General features: G+C 45.5%; 1 protein-coding gene across 2 annotated transcripts in view; it reads right to left on the reverse strand.

Annotated features, from left to right (window-relative positions):
* Nucleotides 1-20,974, reverse strand: part of LOC126477645 (transcription factor cwo) — a 176,622-nt gene that overhangs the window by 72,193 nt on the left and 83,455 nt on the right. Inside the window, exon 2 of one of the 2 annotated variants that reach the window (XM_050103634.1) lies at nucleotides 14,532-14,594. The exons of the other annotated variant lie outside the window; for it this stretch is intronic. Coding sequence (XP_049959591.1) covers nucleotides 14,532-14,594 — 63 coding nt within the window. The remainder of the gene's footprint in view (nucleotides 1-14,531; nucleotides 14,595-20,974) is intronic. 2 annotated transcript variants of the gene reach the window in all.

The following is a 20,974-nucleotide window of genomic DNA, read 5'->3' on the forward strand; positions in this document are numbered from 1 at the left end:
ACAAAGATACGCGCTTATATCGCTCGTTAGTAATATAAAACTTTCACCTCAGCGCAAAAGGGCTCTACCTTCATACATCACTAGCTTGGACGGTCAAAATCCCGTGCTGTCACATTTTCGAAACAAAGATGGGCCGAGTTTGACAGAAGTTGAATGCGACAGAGGACGTATAGCACGACAGTGTCATCAAAGTGTTGAAGAGGACAGAGGAGAATCTGCATTGCCTTTACAGAACCCTCGCGAGGTGGATGTAAAAGCTGTCAACGAGGCACGGTAAAGTGTGGCAGGCATTCATTGGCCGGCTAGCCCCTTTGCCGATGAAGAAAAAATTTCTGCTCTTCCCACAGTACTGGACAAGGGCCGACGCCAAACGATTCGTTAGATGGCCCGAGATACAGAACTAGCGGATACGACTGTGCTTTTCATTCTGAGGCAACACCAGAGCATGAGAAAAATCCCACGACGATTGATTCCTCATGATTTGATGGAAACATGGAAATGGTTATGACACGACGCTGCTGGCGTCCATCTGCAACGCTATGAACGCGAGGAGAGGCTTTCTTACGCCGCATCAAGCGATGGATAAAGCACTAGTCAAACCGAACCAGTCACAATTGAAATGCAAATCAAAGAAATGGCGTCACTACGTGTCATGAAGACGACCGAAAATTTCATCTGAACCTCAGTAATGTGAAAGTTATGTTTTTTTCTGGTGTGCGATTGCGATGGTGTTATCGCAACGCATACTGTTTCCCAACGGATGACCGTTAATTCGCCGTATTTCTGTCGATTTTTGGGGTATAATCTGCGACCAGGTTTGGAGAAGAACCGGCGACACTTTCAGTGCAGAGCCCGTCAGCCACTTTGCAGGAAAATGGATGGGCGCATACAGTTCAAGCTGAAACTGATTTTCTAGATCGATGGAGCTGTAAATGCTGTATTATCCACCATGCTCCCCGTTCATTCGCCACAGTGACTTTGACTTTATTTCTAAGATTAAGGAAGCAGTTCGTGGCATTCGCTTCATAACTGTTACAGTGATTCGTCGAGCAAAAGAACGCTCCATACGAAATATCGAAACAACTGGTGCTGCTAAGGGTATTCTGCGGCTTCCGCATCAGTGGCAACTGGTTACACGCAATTCTGGCAGCTACTTTGAAGGACAGTAAAGCTGTGAACCATGTATCTATTTTGTATGAATTGTAAATAAATAGTTGCCACTAATAAAGGCCGGCCGGTGTGGCCGTGCGGTTCTAGGCGCTTCAGTCTGGAACCGCGTGACCGCTACGATCGCAGGTTCGAATCCTGCCTCGGGCATGGATGTGTGTGATGTCCTTAGGTTACTTAGGTTTAAGTAGTTCTAAGTTCTAGGGGACTGATGACCACAGATGTTAAGTCCCATAGTGCTCAGAGCCATTTGAACCACTAATAAAGTTCCAACGCTCTTAGGACTATGCTAATGCCGTTCCAAAACCGAAAAGAGGGGACTGGAATGATGCTTAGGTCTACGGACTTGTTGTTGTAGAATCACGAAATTCTTTTCGAAGACTGATAATCCATTCGCAAGAACCAACAAAGATTATATTATCTAACAGTATAGAACCGTAATACGCAGATTACTAAGGAACTATTGTCGTAGCGTATTTGTGCACGACTGTTTTGTGGCGTTAAATTGAAGTTGTTAAGTTATCAGGGACAAAATAATGGGAGCGAAAGGTTATCTACATCTTCTACAGGAACTAGACTACAGTTATATGAATCGATCGTATTAGGATGACCATTAGCAAAAGTAAAACCTGGATAACGGAGTGTGGTGGATTTAAATCAGGTGATGGCAAGGGAATTAAATTAGGAAACAAGACATAAAAATTAATGACAAGTTTTCCGATTTGTGCAGCAAAGTAACTGGCGACGCTAGAAGTAAAGACGATATAAAATGCAGACAGGTAATGGCTAGAAAAAAATTTCTGAAAGAGAGAAGTATGTTAATATCTAATATAAATTTGTGGCCGGTAAACAGCAGAGACAGGAAGATAATAGAGGTTTTTAAATACGGCGCTACAGAAAAACGATGCAGAATGTACGAGTAGATCAGGGAACTAACGAAGGAGTACAGGATCGAATCGGAAGAGAAGGAGTACAGGATCGAAACGGAAGAGAAAAAAAATTTCAACTTGAGTAAAGGAAGAGATAGACTGAAAGACACATAGTGTTAGTTAATTTGGCTATTGTGTGTGCGTGTGTGTGTGTGTGTGTGTGTGTGTGTGTGTGTGACCGGAAGGGGGATTTGTAGAGGGAGATAGTAGCATCAAAACAATAAGATTGTTGACGTTGGGTGCTGTAATTACGCAGATACGAAGAAAATCGTGGGTGATAGACTAGCTTGGAGAACTGTATCAAATCAGTATTCAAACTGAAAACAATAACAACAAAAACAACCGAGTTCAACACGGTGACAAATTTCAACAAAATCGATAGTTTCTGTGGTAGAGAACGAGCAGCTTACTAAATACAGCATCTTGCGCTGCGACAGGAAATATTATGTTACGAGGTCTCACATTAAAAAAATTAAATTATCCCCGAACATTTGTTTCCTTAACAAATAAGTTCAATTATTAACGGTCGCCTGCAAAGTAGGTGCCGTTTGAGTCTATAGCAGTGTGTATATTGGTTCCTTCCACGCCTGAAAACATTTCTAGCTGTTGTTTTCCGTGAGCTGAGTATGAACCCCGATGTGTTGTTAGCCTTCCTGAGGAGCGAATTGACGCATCGCTAAATGTGTCGCTCGTCCGTGCCACTGAGCTGATCTATTTTCGAAATTTGTTTCGCATAAGGACACAGTTATATGGCGAAAGTCAGTCGCGCACTAACAGGCCATGTTGGAATGCAAGCACTCACGTTTCCTTTACCACGAGGCGCCAGGGTAGCCGAGAGCGCAGCCGGCACGGTAGCTCAGCGTGCTCGGTCAGTGGTTAGCTACCCTGGGTAATAAAAAACTGAGTGAAAGTATCAACACAGAACCTGAACGGGTGTCGTCGGACGTCCGCCCCGAACAAATTCAACGAACAATATAGAAAAAAATGAGATCTAAAAAAAAAGAAAGAAAAAAAAGCGCTAACGCGTTGCTTCCTGGACTCGGCTAGGCGCGCCGTCCCCGGATCGAATCCGCCCGGCGGATTAACGACGAGGGCCGGAGTGCCGGGCAGCCTGGATGTGATTTTTAGGCGGTTTTCCACATCCCGCTAGGTGAATACCGGGCTGGTCCCCACGTTCTGCCTCAGTTACACGCGTCGCAGACATTTGAAACACGTCTGCACTATTTCACGATTTACACTAGACGCGGACAGTTGGGGTACATTGATTCCATCCTGGGGGGTATGGGGTGGTGGCAGGAGGGGCATCCGGCCATCCCTAACACTAACATTGCCAAATCCGTTGTAACCAAGCCGACCCTGCGATCGCTGCGGGGCTACGGCGTAAGCGAAAGCAAGCAAGCAAGCGATTTCAAACCAAACTCACTTTGTTCCAGAAGACCGTAGATGGGGCACACCAAATGAATTTCGTATTCTTTCATTCCGGAAATGTCTTACTAACTGTTCTGCACTGCCATCAAGTAAATAAAATACGTAATTACGAATTAAGGAAAAATTTATGTGACTGTCTTGACAACATGTTAGAAGACAAATGGCTCTAAGCACTATGCGACTTAACATCTGAGGTCATTAGTCGCCTAGAACTTAGAACTAGTTAAACCTAACTAACCTAAGGATATCAGACACATCCATGCCCGAGGCAGGATTCGAACCTGCGACCGTAGTGGTCACCTTCCAGACTGAAGCGCCTAGAACCGCACGGCCACACCGGCCGGCCATGTTAGAAGACAATTCAGTATGTCGTTCTCCAGTGCGAGTTGTCGGAAGCGAGAGTAATATCGGGTGTGCCTCAGGTCAGCGTAATAGGACCGTTGCTACACACGATGATTTGATAAGCTATCGTCTGCGCCTTTCTGAAAAGCATGGCGGATGACTTAGCTGAATACTCTTAATATTGCATTTAAACACCAAAGGAACATTACATTGGGGAGGCGCAGTCATTATTTGATATACAATGAGATGACAAAAGTCATGGGATAGCGATAAGCACACATACAGACGGCGGTAGTATCGCGTACACAAAGTATAAAATGGCAGGGCATTGGCGGAGCTGTCATTTTTGCTCAGGTGATACACGTGAAAAGGTTCCCGACGTGTTTACGGCCGCAGACTGGAATTAACACTTTAAACGCGTAATGGTAAACGAAGTTCCGCGCATGGAGCATTCAATTTCGGAAATCGCTAGGGAATTCAATATTCCGAGATCCACAGTGTCAAGAGTGTGCCGAGAATACCAAAATTTCAGGCATTACCTTTCACCACGGACAACTTAATGGCAGACCGCCTTCAGTTTACGACCGAGAGCAGCGGCGTTTGCTTAGAATTTCCAGTGCTGACAGACAGAGAACACTGCGCCAAACAACCGCAGAAATCAATGTGGGAAGTACGACCGTCGTATCTGTTAGGACAGTGCGGCGAAATCTGGCGTTAATGGGCTATGGCTTTTCCTTTGTTAACAGCACGACATCGCCTGCAGCGCCTCTCCTGGGCTCGTAACAATATTAGTTGGACCCTAGACTACTGGGAAACCGTGGCCTGGTCAGATGAGTTCCGATTTCAGTTGGAAAGAGCTGGTTGGAGGATTCGAATGTGGCGCACATCCCACGAATCCATGGACATAAGTTGTCAAAAGTACTGTACAAGCTGAGGGGGGGAGGGGGGGGGGGTTGTTTGGGGAAGGAGACCAGAGACCAGACAGCCAGGTCATCGGTCTCATCGGATTAGGGAAGGATGGGGAAGGAAGTCGGCCGTGCCATTTCAAAGGAACCATCCTGGCATTTGCCTGGAGCGATTTAGGGAAATCACGGAAAACCTAAATCAGGATGGCCGGACGCGGGATTGAACCGTCGTCCTCCCGAATGCGAGTCCAGTACAAGCTGGTGGTGACTCCATAATGGCGTGGGCTGTGTTTACATGGAATGGAGTAGGTCCTCAGTTATGTTCGGATACTTGGAGACCATTTGCAACCATTCATGGAGTTCATGTTACTAAACAACGATGGAATTTTTTATGGATAACAATGCGCCATGTCACCAGATCACAATTGTTCGGGATTGGCTTGAAGAACATTCTGGACAGTTCGTGCTAATGATTTGGCCACTCACATCACCCGACATAAATGCTATCGAATATTTATGGGACATAATCCTGCATCGGCAACACCTCCGCAATCATGGATAACTATAGAGGCAACATGGCTCAATATTTCTGCTGGAGACTTCCAAAGACTTGTTGATTCCGTCCCACGTCGAGCTGTTGCACTATGCCTGGAAAAAGCAAGACTGAAAGAATATTAGCAGGTATACCGTGACTTTTGTCACGCTAATGTATTATCAAAACGACAGTGGCACTGAAAATGCAACTCTTGGTCAGAAATTTGTTACAACCAGCAGGAATTATCAACGCTTGGCGCAAAGACAGGTATATGCCGCCCAAAATTTAAAAAAAAAATGTTAATGGAATGCGTATATAGAAACATGGGCCGGTATTTTTAGGTTAAACCATAGTGGAGCAATCACTGAAATCAGTCATAACTCTCAACTCCCACATATATCCAAGGGGTTTCCCCTATGTTAGGCTATCTTCCACTTCGGACAGTAACTAAGAATAGTCCTTACACCAAGAAAGTCATTTACCGAACTCTCGTCGGTGTGGCACCGTCATCAAAAGTTTAATAACAAGACAGACAGAGAAAGCGCAAAGAGATGGTTATTTTGTTACTGGTTCGTTTATTTAAGGCGATAGCGTTAGAAATTGTCTCCAATCATCTCTACTGGCAGGAAAGACTCTATACATCGCATAAAGGCTTAACCTTGAAATTTAGAAAGCGGCTTTCCTAGAAGAATAAAGAAATGTAATATTACTTACCCTGTCCTCCTGAACCATCACCCATCCGCGTTATGATCATGAACATTAAAATTACAAGAAAGGGTAGGCTGCAATAATGTGCGTCCAATGTCATGTTTGTTAACAGAGTGAACGCGAACTTCGCCGACAAAATGTCGTAGCTTTTGATTGTTTTAATATAAAAGACCTGTGGTCTCCAGTGGCTCGTCAAGGATTTAGGGTATTTCGTTTAATTTCCTCACCCCTATTATCTTAGTATCTGTATTCCACTAAAAATAGCAACAGAATAGCGATAGACTGTATGCGCTGCGTGTCTTGTTTAGAAACGAACTTGTACACCTCACTCACCGTTCGTGCTGCTGACGACAATAACGCTCTTCGGCCTATTTTCCCCGGTTCTGTCTCGGATTTATTTTACCAATAGTGTTGGTTGCACGTTAACAGTGATACGCAGTGGTATGGATAAATTCACAGATGTCGTGCTTACTGAAATGCACCTCGTGTACAAGGTTCACTGAATGCTCTGCCAAAGCGGCATAACGACTACGCTGAGTTGTTTCCGCGGCGACGGCAGTCGTATCGCAGTACTTTTACCACTGACTGAGTGCTCTCGTATTACCTTGTGTTTCGCGTTGGGCGTTTTGCGATTGCACATTAGGCTTCTTCAATGTTGTAAAGGCAATTTTAGATCAACATAGGTGAGTGATGTAAGAAACAGAATACATCATAATTAAATTTTCACTCTGTAACGAACCACCACCGGACGCCAAGGGTCCTTTACACTAAAATAGATGTCCCTGAACAATCGCTGACACTTTGTGAATGGAGTTAGGGATCACCCTGCATGAGAAAGCACTAGAATAGAATGGCCTGATCGAAGCGGTTTGAACGACATATCTGACGCAGAATTCTTTGCGAATGTATCGTGCCTAATGAAAATTTGTAGCAAACCGTGACTTGAACTGGGATTCTCTGCTTTTTTTAAGTAGTCGCCTTTACCGTTAGTCTATCCGAAAACGCCACCAGGCCTCTCACAAACTTCACAGACACCGTCTTTCTTACCAGTTTCGAGACCGGATTAACAACAAACAGAGAAACGTTAAGATGGTGGCTTTAATACTCACCAAGTCTCGCCACCAGTAATTGTTTATTTAAATGGCTCTGAGCACTATGGGATTAACATCTATGGTCATCAGTCCCCTAGAACTACTTAAACCTAACTAACCTAAGAACATCACACAACACCCAGTCATCACGAGGCAGAGAAAATCCCTGACCCCGCCGGGAATCGAACCCGGGAACCCGGGCGCGGGAAGCGAGAACGCTACCGCACGACCACGAACTGCGGACCAATTGTTTATTCCAGAAAAGAACGGTCCCCGTTTTGCATTTCAGTCAAGCAGCGGGCATCCAAGCGTTTTTGTACAATAGTCAAGGTGTGCGCGACAAACTCTGCGCAGTATTTTATCTTCTGCAAAATAGCCTGCAGAATGTTTTGAACGCTTCATTTAGAGATGTTGCGCCACTGCGATTTGTGACACAACAACGCTAGGGTCGGCGTCCACAACTTACCTGCGCACAAACGACTGGTCGAATGCATATCTGTTGTTTACAGTTGCTGCCAGCGTAGTTACTGCGCGGATGCCAGGAATAAAATCATCATCTTAAGTTTTTCGACGGACGGTGTAAATGGAAACATCAGTGACAACGGAAGTTTGAGTGAGGCGTGATGGCGTGGTGTTCAGTGTCAGCCTAATGGTTAAGGCGGCTGCTTACAAAAAACAGAAAAGCCCAGTTCGAGTTCCGGTCTGGTACAAATTTTCATTAGTCACAACACATTCATTACACAGAACAGTTTTCCTCTTCTCACTTCATGCCACTATATCTTTCCTATTTTCATGCCCTCTGAATCCACTGTAGTGAGTCTAACGGCGTTCGCCTTTAAGTTTTGTTGGTTCGATCGGGAGTGTGGAAGCGCTGCTGCAGAGACGTCTGCCCGCTGAGCTACTTGGCGTGGATACCTGCTGCCTCCGGGGCGGAGCTCGTCAGCTCGCAAACAGTAGCCGGCAGCCGCAACGCCGCGCAGAAGAGAAAAAGAGTGTCTCACTTACCTGCAGGTTCTACGCCGCCATGGCGACGCCACGGCCGCTCCCGACGGTGGGCATCTTCGGAAACACCAAGAACTGACTCATACTGAACTCCTAAAATTACGTACAATATTATCAAACAACAACGGCTCGACTCCAAGAGAAGCCGCAGTAAAAGTTAGTTACATGAATCAAATATGCGTTATCTCGTGACGGGGGACGCGGATGGAACTGCTGTGTTATTCTTCCTACGAATTTACTTCCCGCACAGCTAAAATCAGTCCATGTGTGGATGCGACATTTGCTTCGGTAGTTCACGTGAGGGGCGTTCTATAGCGTTACTCAAAATCGTGACTTTCGTGAGTGAGACGAAACTGTTGGCTGCATCCAGCGTTCGATACCTCCTTATTACAGAGAGACGAGCCGTGGCGACGAGCACTGAATTCTTTTCTCCGTAGCGCAGTGCTTTCTCCGCCCGGAAACTCTGTTTTCACTGGTACGTCAAACTTCGGACAGCTACATAAATTACACGCTACTCTGTCTCGTATTCACGATTATCTCTATCTGTTCCTGTTTTCCTTCCGCAGAGCTTCTTACGTACCCATCGGCAACTCCACAGAGTGGAATAAAAATTATCGCTGCTGGCAACTGAAATATAGTCTCATTTCTCAATATGAGATACTGTTACACTTTACAGCTGCAAGCAGGGGATGGCACTTCTCCGCAATTTAGAAAAGGTGGAGCAAGTGTCTAGTAATTCCGAATTCTGCAATTTGCTCTTCACGTAGGTGCTCGGCCGTTTGGAGAACTTTTCATTCTGATTTTAACTGTTTGTTTCAAGTAGCTCACCATAACGTTTACATTTTTGTGTGTACCTCGAGAAGAGGAGGCTACGGAAACTTACATTCAGCTCTGGTTCCATACAAAAAATCTCACAATAAAACCAAAGCAAGGCAATTATTCATCAAGAATAAGCTCGTGCAACGGTGAAATCGACCGCTTGAGAGTAGTAACAAACTACTGAAGGGCGCTTCCTACGAAGCTGAAACGTTAAGTTTTAGCTTAAAGATATCTTAGGAATTAGATTAACTGCAATTGAAGCTCGTTATTGCATCATTTCAGTTCTTTAAATACTTCGTCATCCTTCTGTCAGGGTATTTAGCATAATATTTTCCTCCTTTAAAAATTTGTAATATAAATGCTGTCGTTAACTTAGCTATACTCCTACAATATGACGTACTGACGTGTTTCGTGGCGGCACCGTGAGATAATCAGAGACATACTGCCAGTTGTCGAGTACGGGTAGTGTGGCAACGACAGTAGTTCCGGCCAAGTTGAGTTCAGACAATGAGCAGGCAAGGATATAGTTCAGTGCAGCAGGAACTTCGAAGTTAAGCTGCAGATCCAAACCTCAGTCGAAGCAGGGATGACACAGCACAGTTTCGATGACCGGACTTGTAAAAGCCTGTGCGCGTGCCGTTAGCCTTACAGTTAGGTCTTGCGTCACGCCTTATGCGGCGGTCAGGAGCTCCAGTCTGTCCTCTGCTTCTGCAGCCTCTTCTGTGAATGCTAGAGGGCAAATAAAGCAGTAGCGGAGTTCACCGTCGGCGACGTGGATCCATATTTATTGCTTTCTGAGCCTAGGAGCTGGTGCCGGAGTCGAAGTCTAAGCCTGCTGTAGCAACTGTATACAGTTTTCCGTTTTTCTGTGGTGATGTCTGAATACTGAGCCTGAGACGCGGCCACAGGGAGAAACGCCGGGTCGTCAGTTTGAAACCGGCACGTAGCCGCGACCGTTCAGCTGCCAAAAGCTCCGACGCAGGCTTCCAATACCTGGCGGACGGTGGAATTACGACGCACAAACGTTATCTATGAAAGCGCATTCACTTAACAAATAAATTATTTATTTATTTATTAAAAGTTCTGGTGCCACAGGCATCTCATTCATCACTTGTCGGAGTGTCACATTGTGTCATGATATACAGGGTGTTTCAAAAATGAGCGGTATATTTGAAACGGCAATAAAAACTAAACGAGCAGCGATAGAAATACACCGTTTGTTGCAATATGCTTGGGACAACAGTACATTTTCAGGCAGACAAACTTTCGAAATTACAGTAGTTACAATTTTCAACAACAGATGGCGCTGCGGTCTGGGAAACTCTATAGTACGATATTTTCCAAAATGGTTCAAATGGCTCTGAGCACTATGGGACTCAACTGCTGAGGTCATTAGTCCCCTAGAACTTAGAACTAGAACCTAACTAACCTAAGGACATCACAAACATCCATGCCCGAGGCAGGATTCGAACCCGCGACCGGAGCGGTCTTGCGGTTCCAGACTGCAGCGCCTTTAACCGCACGGCCACTTCGGCCGGCGATATTTTCCACATATCCACCATGCGTAGCAATAATATGGCGTAGTCTCTGAATGAAATTACCCGAAACCTTTGACAACGTGTCTGGCGGAATGGCTTCACATGCAGATGAGATGTACTGCTTCAGCTGTTCAATTGTTTCTGGATTCTGGCGGTACACCTGGTCTTTCAAGTGTCCCCACAGAAAGAAGTCACAGGGGTTCATGTCTGGCGAATAGGGAGGCCAATCCACGCCGCCTCCTGTATGTTTCGGATAGCCCAAAGCAATCACACGATCATCGAAATATTCATTCAGGAAATTAAAGACGTCGGCTGTGCTATGTGGCCGGGCACCATCTTGCATAAACCACGAGGTGTTCGCAGTGTCGTCTAAGGCAGTTTGTACCGCCACTGTATTCACGAAGAATGTCCAGATAGCGTGATGCAGTAATCGTTTCGGATCTGAAAAATGGGCCAATGATTCCTTTGGAAGAAATGGCGGCCCAGACCAGTACTTTTTGAGGATGCAGGGACGATGGGACTGCAACATGGGGCTTTTCGGTTCCCCATATGCGCCAGTTCTGTTTACTGACGAAGCCGTCCAGGTAAAAATAAGCTTCGTCAGTAAACCAAATGCTGCCCACATGCATATCGCCGTCATCAATCCTGTGCACTATATCGTTAGCGAATGTCTCTCGTGCAGCAATGGTAGTGGCGCTGAGGGGTTGCCGCGTTTGAATTTTGTATGGATAGAGGTGTAAACTCTGGCGCATGAGACGATACGTGGACGTTGGCGTAATTTGGACCGCAGCTGCAACACGGCGAACGGAAACCCGAGGCCGCTGTTGGATCACCTGCTGCACTAGCTGCGCGTTGCCCTCTGTGGTTGCCGTATGCGGTCGCCCTACCTTTCCAGCACGTTCATCCGTCACGTTCCCAGTCCGTTGAAATTTTTCAAACAGATCCTTTACTGTATCGCTTTTCGGTCCTTTGGTTACATTAAACCTCCGTTGAAAACTTCGTCTTGTTGCAACAACACTATGTTCTAGGCGGTGGAATTCCAACACCAGAAAAATCCTCTGTTCTAAGGAATAAACCATGTTGTCTACAGCACACTTGCACGTTGTGAACAGCACACGCTTACAGCAGAAAGACGACGTACCGAATGGCGCACCCACAGACTGCGTTGTCTTCTATATCTTTGACATCACTTGCAGCGCCTTCTGTTGTTGAAAATTGTAACTACTGTAATTTCGAAAGTTTGTCCGCCTGAAAATTTACTGTTGTCCCAAGCATATTGCAACAAACGGTGTATTTCTATCGCTGCTCGTTTAGTTTTTATTGCCGTTTCAAATATACCGGTCATTTTTGAAACACCCTGTAGGTACAAACTCAGTGGGACGATGGATCTCGTGTAGGATAGCATATTTATTGGCCAAGCAATCTGTATACGGAATAATATCTCTGTTACATCTGCAGCCGCAGAAAGTCTCTACAAGGTAATATTATTTCGGTGTGTAAAGATCGTAATTACGGAAAGCAACGCAAAAATTGGGTTTCTGCTTCTTCGCCCGAGTATTTTATCAAAGGTACCTCATAAGGACTCGTACCTGCAAAAGAAGTCATTAGTAAACCGATAATCGCAAGACATTAGACTGTATCGACAATATTTAACTCTAATCAAACTGTGGGTAGTTTAGTAGTCGCGCGCCAGCCGGAGTGGCCGTGCAGTTCTAGGCGCTACAGTCTGGAACCGAGTGACCTCTACGGTCGCAGGTTCGAATCCTGCCTCGGGCATGGATGTGTGTGATGCCCTTAGGTTAGTTAGGTTTAATTAGTTCTAAGTTCTAGGCGACTGATGACCTCAGAAGTTAAGTCACATAGTGCTCAGAGCCATTTGAACCAAGTAGTCGCGCGACTAAAACGAGGATTTGGGTGATGCGGGCTGATATTCTTTGTACTCTGATACGGATCTCACATGATTGACCAATATACGGCTTGCAAGGGCCTTGTGAGCGATATCTTTAGCAAAAATACCGCAGGTTCCCTGTATCCAACCGCCAGACTGCCCGTGGTCGCTGCATTTCATACCGCCACGCATTGTTACTTCCAGACATTCCTGTGATATGATTGACTCCAGTTGCATCTCCCTGAATACGTAGTGAAAGGAGATTATATTTTTTACATATTGCGAAGCGCAGAGCTTAACATTTTCTCCCCACTGAAAGCGACTAACAAGTTTTACACGAGGCTGATGTTTTGTCAAAATCTGACAAAATACCAAAATAATTTTTAATGGCTAAAACTTCCTCGAATAACTACAATGCCTGACAAAATAAAGTGAAGCGTTCAGAATACAATTTGAGTGCAATTTTGTGCACGTATGCACCACGGAGTGTGTGTGTGTGTGTGGGGGGGGGGGGGGGGGGTCGTGCGCGGAAGTGATTAGAATTGGCGTTCTCTGTCACTGCTATTCGGGCACCTGAGTGGACTAGTGATTTTCGCGCTCAGTGTTCTTGCCAGGCCTGGTAGGGTGAACAAGGGGCTCGAACAGCGTCGGCTGTCCAGCGCTCACTGTGCACAACACGAAGATGCTGCGTACTCATTTGAGGCAGCGGTATCAGCACCAGTCAGAGTTTGGAAGGAGTCTCACCGTCGGTGGATGGTCGAATCGAGCAATATCCAGATATGTGGGGTATTTGGATGTAACAGTGACCCTATGCAGGACAACATGCGAACGTGAGGGCAGGCACACTCGCCGTCAAGGTTCCGGCCGGCCACGTCTGACTACTACGAGGAAGCATCGCCGTGCTGTGCACCAGGCACACCGCAACCCCTCCACATCTGCACCTGCCACCCGAGCTCGCTGCCAGACCCTGTGTCACCCCGCGCTACTGGTCTCAGAGTAGCACCAGCTGGCCTACGGATTTGCCATCCCAAGCGTAGCCTGCCCCTGCCGGTAACACCGCAACACCAACGGCTGCGTTTGTGGTGTTACCGTGACCAGGAAGTATAGACCGCCGATCAATGGTGTCGCCTTGTGTTCAGCGACGGATCGTGGTTCTTCACTACCCCGAATGACCATCGTCGGCGAGTATGGTGGCTTCGTGAGTAGATGTTCCGTTCTTTCAATTTTTCAGAGAGCCGCAGCGGTGTGGCTTTATGGCGTGGGAAGCCATCGGGTGTGGCCTCGGATAACAATTGCTACTAACTGAGGGAAACCTGACGGCACATCGGTATGTCACGGACATCTGCGTCTTCGTGTGTTACTTCTCATGCGACAATATCTTGGTGCCACGTTTCAGCAGGACAATACTCGTCGACGCGTGGAGCACATCTCTATGAACTGTCGGCGTTATGTTGAGGAAACTACCGTTGCCTGCAAGGTCCCCAGATCTGCCCCAACAGAACACACTTGGGACCAGCTCGGACGTGAACTTGTGCCTAGTGTCTGCGCCCAGGGTACCCTGGTCCAGTTACAACAGCTCGCCTCAGGAGAGGACACAACGGCTTTATGACATTTCTCCCAACCGTATCAGTGCCCGCACCCAGGCCACAGGGGGTGCAACGTCACACTGATAAGTGGACTCACAGCGCCAGTCTTGCTAAATTTGCCTCGGTATTGTAATCATTGAAACAACATCACGACCCCTCTCCAACCGTGAATTTTTGGTTTGTTTCCTCCTCCCCTCGTGGGTTCTTCACTTTTTCACACGAACAGTAGTGGGCCTCTAATTTTTTCTTGATGGACGATCCCTCTCCTCCGTTCCCTCTCACACAAGCACAAAAATGCTGTCTCTGCTTGTATCTTCGCTAGAATAACGAACTGCTTACCGCCCGTCAAAGAGGTTCAAACTAACAGTGAGCGCAACTAGAAACGCGGACGAATGCTCGTAACTCTCCTCGGCATGGGGACTCATCGGGGTACTAACGGTTGCTGGACAAGAAACGGTTCTCCTTGCAAGATCTGTCTTTTCTCTGAGTTTGTGGCACAGATCATTTGTGTTGTGAATTTAGAGCGTGTGGAAGCGGAAGCTCCAGCGAGTAATGTCGTTTTATCTGAGTGGTCGCCTGGAGCGAGAACTCACCCGTCACAGTACTGGAAGATGGTCTGATCATCCCTGCGCGACGACCCGTCGGCGGAGCTGCAGCTGAAACAGCAAACCGTCCCTTTGTGACAGCTACTTCCTCTCACTGGTAATCGTGCCTCCGAGAAATTCATTATCCTACACTGTACATCTATAATAAGCTAGTTTCATCTCTACAAATCATTTCGTATCCATTCGCAAGAGGTACAAATACAAAAAAATACTGGTTCCTCAGACTTAATGAAAAAATTATATTTTTTACCCAGTGATTGCTGAAAGTTGATTCTTTTACACAGTTCAGTTCCATGCGTGGTATATGAACAAGTGAAACCCGTCACTATTTACAAAATCAAACTCAACGTGATCACGTAATTCTACTGCACTCAGAGGAGGCAATCTCCTCACATTCAAGAGATTACCACGGAGAATATTTATACAATCTCCTCACATTCAAGAGATTACCAAGGAGAATATTTATACAATCATGCGTTTTAGACAGGTACGTGTCGAGTAAAACTGTGAGGGGCAGGAAAAACCCACCGTGGTTCAACAACAAAGTTAGGAAACTACTGCGAAAGCAAAGAGAGCTTCACTCCAAGTTTAAACGCAGCCAAAACCTCTCAGACAAACAGAAGCTAAACGATGTCAAAGTTAGCGTAAGGAGGGCTATGCGTGAAGCGTTCAGTGAATTCGAAAGTAAAATTCCATGTACCGACTTGACAGAAAATCCAAGGAAGTTCTGGTCCTTCGTTAAATCAGTAAGTGGCTCGAAACAGCATATCCAGACACTCCGGGATGATGATGGCATTGAAACAGAGGATGACACGCGTAAAGCTGAAATACTAAACACCTTTTTCCAAAGCTGTTTCACATAGGAAGACCGCACTGCAGTTCCTTCTCTAAATCCTCGCACAAACGAAAAAATGGCTGACATCGAAATAAGTGTCCAAGGAACAGAAAAGCAACTGGAATCAACAGAAGAAAGTCCACTGGACCTGACGGGATACCAATTCGACTCTACACAGAGTACGCGAAAGAACTTGCCCCCTTCTAACAGCCGTGAACCGCAAGTCTCTAGAGGAACGGAAGGTTCCAAATGACTGGAAAAAAGCACAGGTAGTCCCAGTCTTCAAGAAGGGTCGTCGAGCTGATGCGCAAAACTATAGACCTATATCTCTGACGTCGATCTGTTGTAGAATTTTAGAACATGTTTTTTGCTCGCGTATCATGTCGTTTTTGGAAACCCAGAATCTACTCTGTAGGAATCAACATGGATTCCGGAAACAGCGATCGTGTGAGACCCAACTCGCTTTATTTGTTCATGAGACCGAGAAAATATTAGATACAGGCTCCCAGGTAGCTGCTATTTTCCTTGACTTCCCGAAGGCGTTTCAGTTCCGCACTGTCGCCTGATAAAGTAAGAGCCTACGGAATATCAGACCAGCTGTGTAGCTGGATTGAAGAGTTTTTTGCAAACAGAACACAGCATGTTGTTATCAATGGAGAGACATCTACAGACGTTAAGGTAACCTCTGGCGTGCCACAGGGGAGTGTTATGGGACCATTGCTTTTCACAATATATATAATAAATGACCTAGTAGATAATGTCGGAAGTTCCATGCGGCTTTCGCGGATGATGCTGTAGTATACAGAGAAGTTGCAGAATTAGAGAATTGTAGCGAAATGCAGGAAGATCTGCAGCGGATAGGCACTTGGTGCAGGGAGTGGTAACTGACCCTTAACATAGATAAATGTAATGTATTGCGAATACATAGAAAGAAGGATCCTTTGTTGTATGATTATATGATAGCGGAACAAACACTGATAGCAGTTACTTCTGTAAATATCTGGGAGTATGCGTGCGGAAAGATTTGAAGTGGAATGATCACATAAAATTAATTGTTGGTAAGGCGGGTACCAGGTTGAGATTCATTGGGAGAGTCCTTAGAAAATGTAGTCCATCAACAAAGGAGGTGGTTTACAAAACACTCGTTCGACCTATACTTGAGTATTGCTCATCAGTGTGGGATCCGTACCAGATCGGGTTGACGGAGGAGATAGAGAAGATCCAAAGAAGAGGGGCGCGTTTCGTCACAGGGTTATTTGGTAACCGTGATAGCGTTACGGAGATGTTTAGCAAACTCAAGTGGCAGACTCTGCAAGAGAGGCGCTCTGCATCGCGGTGTAGCTTGCTCGCCAGGTTTCGAGAGGATGCTTTTCTGGATGAGGTATCGAATATATTGCTTCCCACTACTTATACCTCCCGAGGAGATCACGAATATAAAATTAGAGAGATTCGAGCGCGTACGGAGGCTTTCAGACAGTCGTTCTTCCCGCGAACCATACGCGACTGGAACAGAAAAGGGAGGTAATGACAGTGGCACGTAAAGTGCCCTCCGCCACACACCGTTGGGTGGCTTGCGGAGTATAAATGTAGATGTAGAATCATAAAAATGGATGTACCTATGTATGTGTGAGTGTATGTATGTATGTATGTATGTATCTTCCTCCCAAATCTCCTCTTAAACCACTGGATCGATTTCAACCAAACTTGGTACACGTATCACTTACTGTCTAAAAAGAACCGCTGTGGGGCAGGAACCACCTACGTACCACACGGGAAGGAGTGGAGGTGAAAAAGGAGTGTAGCCCACGACGTAAGCATACCCATAGTTTTGTCATCTAGTATTTGTGGATGAGAGCGCGTAGAAACTTGTAACAAAATTAACACCTAATTTCCAATTTTTATGAAACTTTTTCTCGCTGACTACCCTCACAGAATAATGAAAGGAAAATAGTTTACGATTACTACATTTTCGCTGTTCATGCTGTAGAACTGCCATATGAAGCATTACGTTTTAATTTATTACTTCTTTACTACTAACTCTATTCGCAACACATTTCGCAGACAGTAGACACACAGCACTAGAGGTACGTGCAAAGTTATATCACTGTACAGCACACAGTTCAGGAGATACGATGTCATAAACATTGAGCTGAGTGAAAATGAAACGGCTCGCCCAAATTCACTAGACGTACAGGTGAAATATGTACACAATACGCACGAACTTCGTTAAATATATGTAAAATACCTCTGACATGAGCGTATGCGAGAAAAGTTGTGGATAAAAAAAAAGGAAGATTTCAATCAAATTTGGTACACATTTTGGTCACAATACGGAAAGAAATACTATAGCGGTAACGACCACCCTCCTATTGGGGTGAGCGTGATAACGTGGAGAGAGAAGGGAGAAAGGAGATGGACAGACTACAAGGGGGAACGAGGAAAAGACACAGACAAGAGGAGAAGGAGATGGACAGAGACAAGTGGAGGAAAAGATAGACGGAGATGTGGGGGATTAGGAGATGGACAGGGAAAGGAAAGGAAAGGATATGAACAGGGAGAAGGGGGGGGGGGGAGGAGGAGACTTACAAAAGGCGGGTGGACAGGGATATGGAATCAGAGGGAAGACATGGGTGTATGGACAGAGAGAGGGACAGAAAGTGACTGACTAATAAAAGATTTGAGTAAATAGGTACCCGGGCAACGCCGGGCACTCGGCTAGGTCGATATAAAACTAAAAGGAAATATTGTCTTCCATTCTGAGTACTCTTACGGCAGCTCTATTGTAAGTCAACGATTACGTTTATCATGTTTACAAGAGTTTTCCAGTTAGTACTTCAGTTTTCTTAATTCAGAATTGACTGTTGTGAACGGACATCAGTTTCGATCTACTCAGATGGCTATCGCTCCTACTATCTCAGCAAGTATGCTAAAGTGCTAAATGCACCGTTTGATAACTTCAAAAAAATGTTCAAATGTGAGTGAAATCTTATGGGCCTTAACTGCTAAGTTACACACTACTTAACCTAAATTATCCTAAGGACAAACACACACATCCATGCCCGAGGGAGGACTCGAACCTCCGCCGGGACTAGCCGCACAATCCATGACTGCAGCGCCCATAGACCGCTCGGCTAATCCCGCGCGGCATTGGTAACTTAAAACATCCATTAATAATTTGCCAACACTACAAAAGGTTTTTATTAAAACCGTCGTCGTTGTCCACAATGAAGGAGGAAGCGAAATGCAGCTTTATTATCGTTGTACAAAGGGCATTCAAAAAGTTTTGCACAGTCGTCTCTAACTTTTTTATTTTTTGCAGGAGGAAATTGAAATTTTTTGTGAACATACTTGGAACATGTAGCTATAAGTTGGTATATAAAAGTATTTTCTTTTATTTACAGGTGAGCCATAACGAACCGTGAAGTAGATGTCAGGTTGCAACAACTGTCGGTGATGGAGTTCTTCTTCAAGATCGGCTGTGACTCTGCCACATCGATCACAGGAAGTTGCTCCCTGTTTGTGGGGAGGACACAGTGGATGGCAGCAGTATCCAGCGGTGGTTGCAGAAGTTTAAAGAAGGTGATTTCTCTCTACTGGACAATCCACGATGAGGCACACCATCGACGACAGTGAGTGATGTGAATAAGAAGACCATTGATCAAATCATCCAAAATGACAGATGTGTGACAACACGACAGCTTGCTGAAATGACTCGTTTGTCATTGGGTAGTGTGGCATCACTGGTACTGTCACTAGGGTGCAGAAAAATCTGTGCACGTTGTCTGCCTAGATTATTGACAAGAGAAATGAAAACGATGAGGAAGAATGTGTGCGAGGGTCTCATGAAGACCTTTACTGTAGAGTGGAAACAGTGTTTTGACGGCATCATTACACAAGATGAAACATGGTTGTTTTTGTCCGAACCTGAGAGCAAAACCCAATCCACAGAGTGGGGTCAGCCGGGTTCCCCTCGGAAGAAGAAACAAAGACTTCCACGAACAGCAGAAAGGTGATGGCCTCCTTCTTCTGGGATCAGTGTGGTGTCATTTTCATTGGCTTTTTGGAACCTGGCTCCACAATTATCCGGGACCGTTACTGTTTCTCATTGGACAAGTTGCGACGTACAATCAAGATCCACAGATCACAGCTTCAGTTTCAGCTCATCAGACTACACCATGGCAATGCCAAACCCCATACAGCCGTTATGATGCAGTAGAAAATCAGGAAAATGGGTTGGTAAATTTTTCCTCATCCTCCCTACCGTCCGGACTTGGCTCCGTCTGATTTTTACCTCTTTGGTCGTCTGAAGGCCTACCTGCGTGGTAAAACATTTGATGGTGATAAAGATCTTATTTCCTGTGTCAAGCGATGGTGTAAAAGTCAATTCCCAGAATTTTACCACAGCGCATTTACATCGTGGAGTGAACGTTAGGCCAGATGCGTCACAGCTGATGCAAGCTACACTGAGTAGGCTCAATGTATAGGTAAATGTTCCATGTATGTTGACAAAAAAATTTATTCTCCTCCTGCAAAAAATAAAAAAATTAAGAGACGACTGTACAAAACTTTTTGAATGCCCTGTGTATTGTTTTCGTTTAAGCTTTCAGATTCTTGTGCTGATTTTTTGCTCCTGATATTCATTTCACCTCACAATATAAGCACACCGAGCATTAAAATAATCCCCCCCCCCCCTCCTCCAGAAACATCATGCTAACACCAAGTAACACTATCTCTAGTTTTGGTAAACGCCTAAATTCCGTGTCGAAGGGTGTGGGAAAGTTCTTCCGATATACTAAACAATGCCCCCCCCCCCCCCCTGACGCAGAAGCGTGGAATTTGGCTCAAAGGTTACTACAACCTTTCTCTGCAACTGTGCATCCTACCCCTTCTTTTGTCGCCTTTGCATTGGAGGTCAGAACCGCGACGCCCAGCATTGAAGTCACAATTTTTTTGTCGGTAGTTGAGGACAACATTTCAGACACACCGTCGCTCAAAATCGACACGAGGAAATCTCAGGAGGTGGCATAAAGAGCATCAATGAAACAACCGGTATCCTTGGGGCGATCACTTATACACATATTTCGCGGTCGAAAACGAAAGTTTGCATGATGTGTGCAACTGAACGACGTTCTTGAGAATCTTCGACACTGCCGATATACCCCAGATGGTTCAACCCTTATCGAATGACATCATTGGACTGTAACCCCACAGAACGTCATCTGACCCCTTTGGAATGCAGCGCAACGGTATTTTTTGCTCTGGTGTGGGAGAGCCAGTCCTGACAAAACTCTACCATCTGGTGAGCAAGATGTATGAAACAGGCGAAATACCCTCAGACTTCAAGAAGAATATAATAATTCCAATCCCAAAGAAAGCAGGTGTTGACAGATGTGAAAATTACCGAACTATCAGCTTAATAAGTCACAGCTGCAAAATACTAACACGAATTCTTTACAGACGAATGGAAAAACTAGTAGAAGCCAACCTCGGGGAAGATCAGTTTGGATTCCGTAGAAACACTGGAACATGTGAGGCAATACTGACCTTACGACTTATCTTAGAAGAAAGATTAAGGAAAGGCAAACCTACGTTTCTA

Source organism: Schistocerca serialis, chromosome 1 (assembly GCF_023864345.2).
Source record: "Schistocerca serialis cubense isolate TAMUIC-IGC-003099 chromosome 1, iqSchSeri2.2, whole genome shotgun sequence".
Classification (NCBI taxonomy): Eukaryota; Metazoa; Arthropoda; class Insecta; order Orthoptera; family Acrididae; genus Schistocerca; species Schistocerca serialis.